The 6,000-nt window shown below is 44.5% G+C and overlaps 1 protein-coding gene across 1 annotated transcript; it reads left to right on the top strand.

Annotated features, from left to right (window-relative positions):
• Nucleotides 1-1,090: 1,090 nt before the first annotated feature.
• Nucleotides 1,091-3,376, top strand: mibp2 (muscle-specific beta 1 integrin binding protein 2). Its single transcript, XM_086193532.1, has 8 exons — nt 1,091-1,348; nt 1,803-1,893; nt 2,046-2,091; nt 2,307-2,499; nt 2,599-2,670; nt 2,758-2,864; nt 2,956-3,046; nt 3,124-3,376. The coding sequence occupies exons 1-7, from the start codon at nt 1,323-1,325 to the stop codon at nt 3,039-3,041; spliced, it is 621 nt and encodes a 206-aa protein (XP_086049658.1). The 5' UTR covers nt 1,091-1,322; the 3' UTR covers nt 3,042-3,046; nt 3,124-3,376.
• Nucleotides 3,377-6,000: the final 2,624 nt, after the last annotated feature.

The raw sequence follows: 6,000 nt of genomic DNA, 5'->3' as shown, positions 1-6,000 counted from the left end.
TCATGGAGTTGGTAGGGAAAATTCTAAACAAAACAATGAGAGGTCAGCTGGTGAAACAAATACCGCACCGATGTGAGTGAGTTACGGAGCCATCGTTGGTCGCTTGCTGTAGATACCTCAAACTCACATCATGACGCTCAAGCAGAAAACTCACCTTTAAGGACAGTAAGTGTGTTTGGAAAGGTTTCACACGCCACCATCCCGCTTCTACTGTCTGACATCTACATCCTTCACAGGGTTACTTCACCTCACGTGTCAGTTGTTGTCTATGTCGTGTAATTTCATATCCTTAGTGACACGTAACGTAGTCATCATTTCTTGCTTCCCCCCCCCCCTAAAATTAGCTCTACAGTGGAAACGCCGTCATCAAATCAAAACCAAAATCCTCAAGTCATAACACATCACATGACCCTGGCACATGCAGCAAGATGACAGCTTACTGGTAAAAGACGAGGGTTTTTGGGTTTTTTTTTTTTTTTTGTCTGTCACTTCCAGATTATTAATTTGAATTTCTAAATCTCGCAAAACAATCTGTCAACATATTAAAGTAGCCCGGATCACTTTACTGGATGCAGCAATGCCACAAGTCACGACAAGTAAAATTAATGTAAAAAAAAAAGAAAGTGAGACATTTGTAATGTATTGAACAGTCACGAAAAAAGCCATTGTTTGTGTTATAATGTATCACCATTATGAAACATTTGACTGCCCTGCGGTGACCTTCACCATCCACATCTGGAAACACGTATATCCACCTTGAGGAAATAGCTTCTTTTTTTCCTTTTTTTTTTAAACAACCAACGCGTTTTATTAAAAAAAAAATAAAAAAGGTTAAATGTAGTTTTGGAAACGCTAATGTGTTCAAGTGATGCAGTAAATGCTGGTAGCGACATTTCAGCCTCACCACAGACAACTCAGCCTTGTCCTTTTCTTGGTGGGTTGAGGCGGACAGAAGGGCGTGGTGTGCTGGAGGAAAAAGGCGTGGGCGGGACTGCGGTGACGCTGGCCTCTGATTGGCTGACGGGGCGAGTGCGTCGAGCGAGAAGCGTTTAAATATCCAATCACGTCGCTCTCTCCGGTATGTGTAGCAGGACCGAGCAGCTGACAGCCCTCTCTCGGCGGTAGACCGCGTCCGAGCGACACCTCGTCTCCGCGTTTACTCTACTCACTGAAACCAAGTGCCATGGAGGAGTCTAGTAGTTGACGTTTCCTTTTGCAACCTTCTCTTTTAAGCTTTCTTCCGTCTGATCACTGCGCTCCGGCTTACTGACGCTTCCAACTCTCTACGACCTTCTACAAGCTTCCCCCACCAAACGGACACCATGAAGTACATAATCGGCATTGGAGGGTGAGCGTGTGTGAGTGAATGAGTGGAGCTGAGCTAGCCGGCTAGCCTAGCTGCAAGGCCACGGAAGCCTGGAACACGTGGGGGACCGCGCGCTCCACATCCGCAAAATCCCTGCTTCCGCTGCGACGCGTGGGGCAACTGACGCTATTTTAGCTGCGAATTCTGTGAATATGTGGTTTCTCTGCCAGCAATAACGTTAGCTAAGGCTAAGTAGTGATGGTCAAAGCTAATCTAAAGCTGGAACAAAGATTTAGCTTTGGGGGGGGGGTGCAGCAATTTTTGTTAATGTTAATAGCCAGCATTGTTTTGTTTTAAATAGATGTTAACAAAAAGGCTTGTTGGGAGCTAATAAATGAGTCATAAGTACACGACCTGCTCTTACCACTGCCTTGTCTAATCATTTATCTCGGTCAATGGCGGGATGCGTCACTTTCTCCTTCCTTTGTTCCAACAGTGTAACCAACGGAGGGAAAACCACCCTCACCAACCGGCTGATCAAGAACCTGCCCAACTGCTGTGTGGTGCACCAGGACGACTTCTTCAAGGTGAGCTGCGCATCAGGCCTGGTGAATGTAGCTGAGAACCACAAATGTGCTCTGAGTAGTAGGAGTTGGTGGGGTGCTGGTGATGAGCAGTCAGAGCCTTGAGCAGCTCTAGTCGTATGTACCTGGGTACATCTTATCAATGTATGTTTCAGCCACAAGATCAGATTGAAGTTGAAGATGGCTTTAAGCAGTATGATGGTAAGCCTGGGCTTTCATGGAAGGGTGTGTTTGTGTGAGTGAATATGTGTGTGTGTTGGGGTGTGTGTGTGTGGTCTATTTTGCATGCTTCATAAGCCTGACGTAAACACTGAACACTTCTCTTACATGCTTTCTGCAATTTTTTTTCTATAAATTTCTACCCCCCCCACCTTTTTTTATTTCCCTCCACCCTTCCTACCTGCTCCTCTATTCAGTCATTACTGCTCTGGACATGGACGCTATGATGAGCACCATCTACGCGTGGCTGGAGAATCCGGTGAAGTTTGAGAAGTCTCACGGCGTCAATAACACCCTGGATACTGAGATTGTCCCAAAGTCCGACCACGAGGAGGAGGAGGAGGAGACTCACATTCTCATTGTGGAGGGCTTCCTGCTCTACACCTACAGGTGAGCACATGTGCGCGTTACCTTCCTGTTTTACAGACGCTCCCCACTGAGAAAGGAACTTGGAATAAGCTTGGAAATTTTTTTGTCTTCCCCTTGCAGGCCTTTGATCGACGTTTTGAACCAACGATACTTTATTTCCATCCCGTATGAAGAATGCAAAAAGAGGAGGTGGTAAGTGTTCACCCCTCATACCTGAGGTGTGTTGTCGATGCTCGTCCTTACCTGCGGGTGTGTGTGTAACGGTCGTCTCTGCCACAGCTCAAGGAACTACACGGTGCCAGACCCCCCCGGCCTGTTTGACGGTCACGTCTGGCCCATGTATCTGAAACACAAGACCGTCATGGAAACATCAGGTGTTGATGTGGGTAAGTGTCCACCTTCTCTCTCTGTAATGCACATTTGTCACATTAACTTGGGCTGTTACAATACTGAGTGTGTGTGTGTGTGTGTCTACAGTGCAGCTAGATGGAACCAAGTCAAAGGAACAACTGTTCAACTTTGTCTATGGTGACATCCTGAATAACATCCAAAAGACTCTTTAACAAAGGTACGCGCATCGCCCTGTTACCAGGTCCTCTCCTGTGTATGTGAGCACACGACTTACGATGTCCCTCTGTCTTTCAGGTCATGTGATCAGCTAAAAGAGCATATATTCCATCCGCAAGAAAAAGACCGCCTTGCCTTAAGTTTCTACCTGGCAGCTCAATCCGCTGACTGCTATGATATATTTGTAAATGTTCAACTAACAGCATTAAATGCTGGCATGATTTTATAACGACCATATTTATTGCTTTGTTACAGCCAACGCTCCGAGGAGAGTTGATGGATATATATTCAGAGGATGGTTGCCTATGTCAATAAATGATCCTCATGCCAACTCTTTGCTCTGGTGGCTTACTTTAAAACCTTTTCATCAGGAAGCCAATGGCCTCACCTCCCCATGTGTGAAATGCACCTATGTAAACTTCCGCATGAAGCCGTTGAGTGTGGCTCAGTGAGCCGAAGACGTTCACTATCTTTCGCCAGGCAACGGTTGCCGTGAGCGATACGCGGATTCACGAGGTTGAACCGCGTGACCTCTGCTGTCAGGTTCAACTCTTATCTAGATTCTGACACACTGGGCCTGCACAAAATAAGTGTTGCACATACAATTTTGTTTTTGTTTTTTTGAAGGTCTCTACTACTATTGACAAAGCAGATGTCAGACAGTTTAGTCATGAAACAGCAGCATGGTAGATGACCAAAGATCTGGCAGCATGGACAAGACTGGTCTGCATTTATCCACAAATAGTGTTTGAAGTCCTTAATACACTGATCTTGGAGTAAAAAGAAACGAGACAAAAAAAGCAGAAGTTGACGCCCACACCATCCCCATCATCATCATGACTGGTTTTGAGTTCCTCATGCAAATAAATTCAGCAAATGGGGTCAACCGTTTATTAGAAACTCCATAAAGCTCTGTTTTAGTAGCAGAACACACTGGTTTTTACTATGTATGAACTATTTGTAGGTATTTGTCAAAGGCCAGTTTTCATTGGACAAGGAAACAATAGCTTAATAGCATCACTAATGCAATCGTGAAATCTAATAATACTGCGTATGTGCATCAGGACAAAGTTTCTGTGTTGCAATAAAACGCAGCAGACGGCTGGTTATATCTGGATTTAAACCCACAGTAGTCTGGAACAATCTGTACCTGGTGCCTCTGAGGCAGTGAAATCGATTTCACACTCTTCTTTCTCCTCTCTGCTGTAAAAACACATGTTATGTAACATTACTAGACACACACACACACATACATATGGAAGTGGGTCAGAGCTGAGTGTGCGTTGAAGGAACACGGCCTACATACAAGTTCAGTGGTTACATTTTTTTTCCCGCCTTTTACATTCCACACACGAGTTCTGTGTTTGTAACTGACTGCAGCTCAAAAATAAACCTAACGATTCATGCGGGTTGTGTCACTAATCTTTCAAATAACCTGACTTTTTTTTTTTATAATCATTGATTTGAATATTTTCCATTCAACAAGTCATTTTTTAGCCGCTTCTTCATGATGCCATTCTGGAATACCGCCTCCAAATGTTGATATTACACTGGATGCAGAACAAACGGAGGAGACAAAAAGCATGTGTTGTTATTCACACGCCGCAATGCAGACGGATGATTCTCTTATTTCAGTGTGTCTGCAGCATAGATACACCAACATATGTATTATTATGATTACCATCACAACTCATGCGCAGTTGTTTGGTTACAGTAACGCAGGATGATTACTTCATATGACTCCACCTATTTCCTCTCTGCCACAAAATATCCGCTCTTTAAATCCTCCCACGTACTGTAACTTTCAGCTGCGTGACCTCTCATTTTGTTCAACTAAATATATTCACGAGTTAATCCATTAATTATGAACACCCCTCAGTGACTTTCAAATCAGAACATTTTCACAGGAAGCTTTAGGAGAGAGAAAAACAGTGAGGCAAAGATTGTATTACAACTCTGGGAAACTCCTGCAGTCTCCCTCAGTTTTTTAGCAGGACAAACAGTACAATTCTTCAAGAGGTAAATCCTGCTAACTTTTGCACGCACAGACAAAGCAGCTTCACTTCATACCATCAGATGGCTCAACATTTTAACAAAAAATCTGAACTTCAGTGGCAAAAACTATTTGAGGATGAAGCTTTTTTTTTTTCCCTCAAGTGGTGGCAAACTCTTTTTCAAATGACCGTTGGAGTGCATGCTGCGCTCTCCAAACTTATGTGTGAGATAAGCAGTTATATAAGCTTGCTGGCAGGACCCACCGAAGAAAAAAAGAGGAACAGCAACCCAAACCTGCACTGCAGTGAGTCAGTGCACATCTACTGACCTCTGCTGCTTATGTGATATTACTCTTTTCTGTGGCTTTTATTACTGCACAATGGAACAATCAGGGAAACAAATAATATCCTCAACAGAAATTTTACAGTAAGGCTCACAAGAGCGGAGCTATGTGAACTCATTGTCCCCTCCCTGCAGACACAGATTGCACCGTGGTGATCGCGGGAGACCATTCATCTTCTGACACCCATGTAGCCTCTGAACGACAGCAAACCCTGCAGTTTTCTAAACCACAGCAACCACCACTCTGGGGTTATGAGGGCTGCAGTACTGGATCTTACTGGATCTTGTTTGCATAAGTGAGAAAAATGCCTGAATGTATGTATGTATGCCTGTCTCCCTACACACACCTCTCCAAGTGGATTCAAAAAGCAGAGGAAACAACAGTCTGCAGCGGTTGACCCAAGTGGAGCATAAACAACACTGTAAATCTTTCCCTCAGACCTCTAACTCTGTCCAGTTTAAGGTCTGGGTTATCACATCTTAAACCCACACAGGTCAGACGGCAGTGTGAACCACTAACCACTCAGGCAGCAGGGGTGACGGCGACTCGATGGCTGCATCTCTTTGTCTCGCCTGGATCTTTGCCGTGCGTCCTTTAACATCTTGTTTTCCCCTGTT

The sequence above is a fragment of the Aulostomus chinensis genome, chromosome 2 (assembly GCF_037954235.1).
Source record: "Aulostomus chinensis isolate RoL2024-O1b breed Wild chromosome 2, RoL_Achi_v1.0, whole genome shotgun sequence".
Lineage (NCBI taxonomy): Eukaryota > Metazoa > Chordata > Actinopteri > Syngnathiformes > Aulostomidae > Aulostomus > Aulostomus chinensis.
This window is presented reverse-complemented; position numbering and strand designations above follow the sequence as displayed.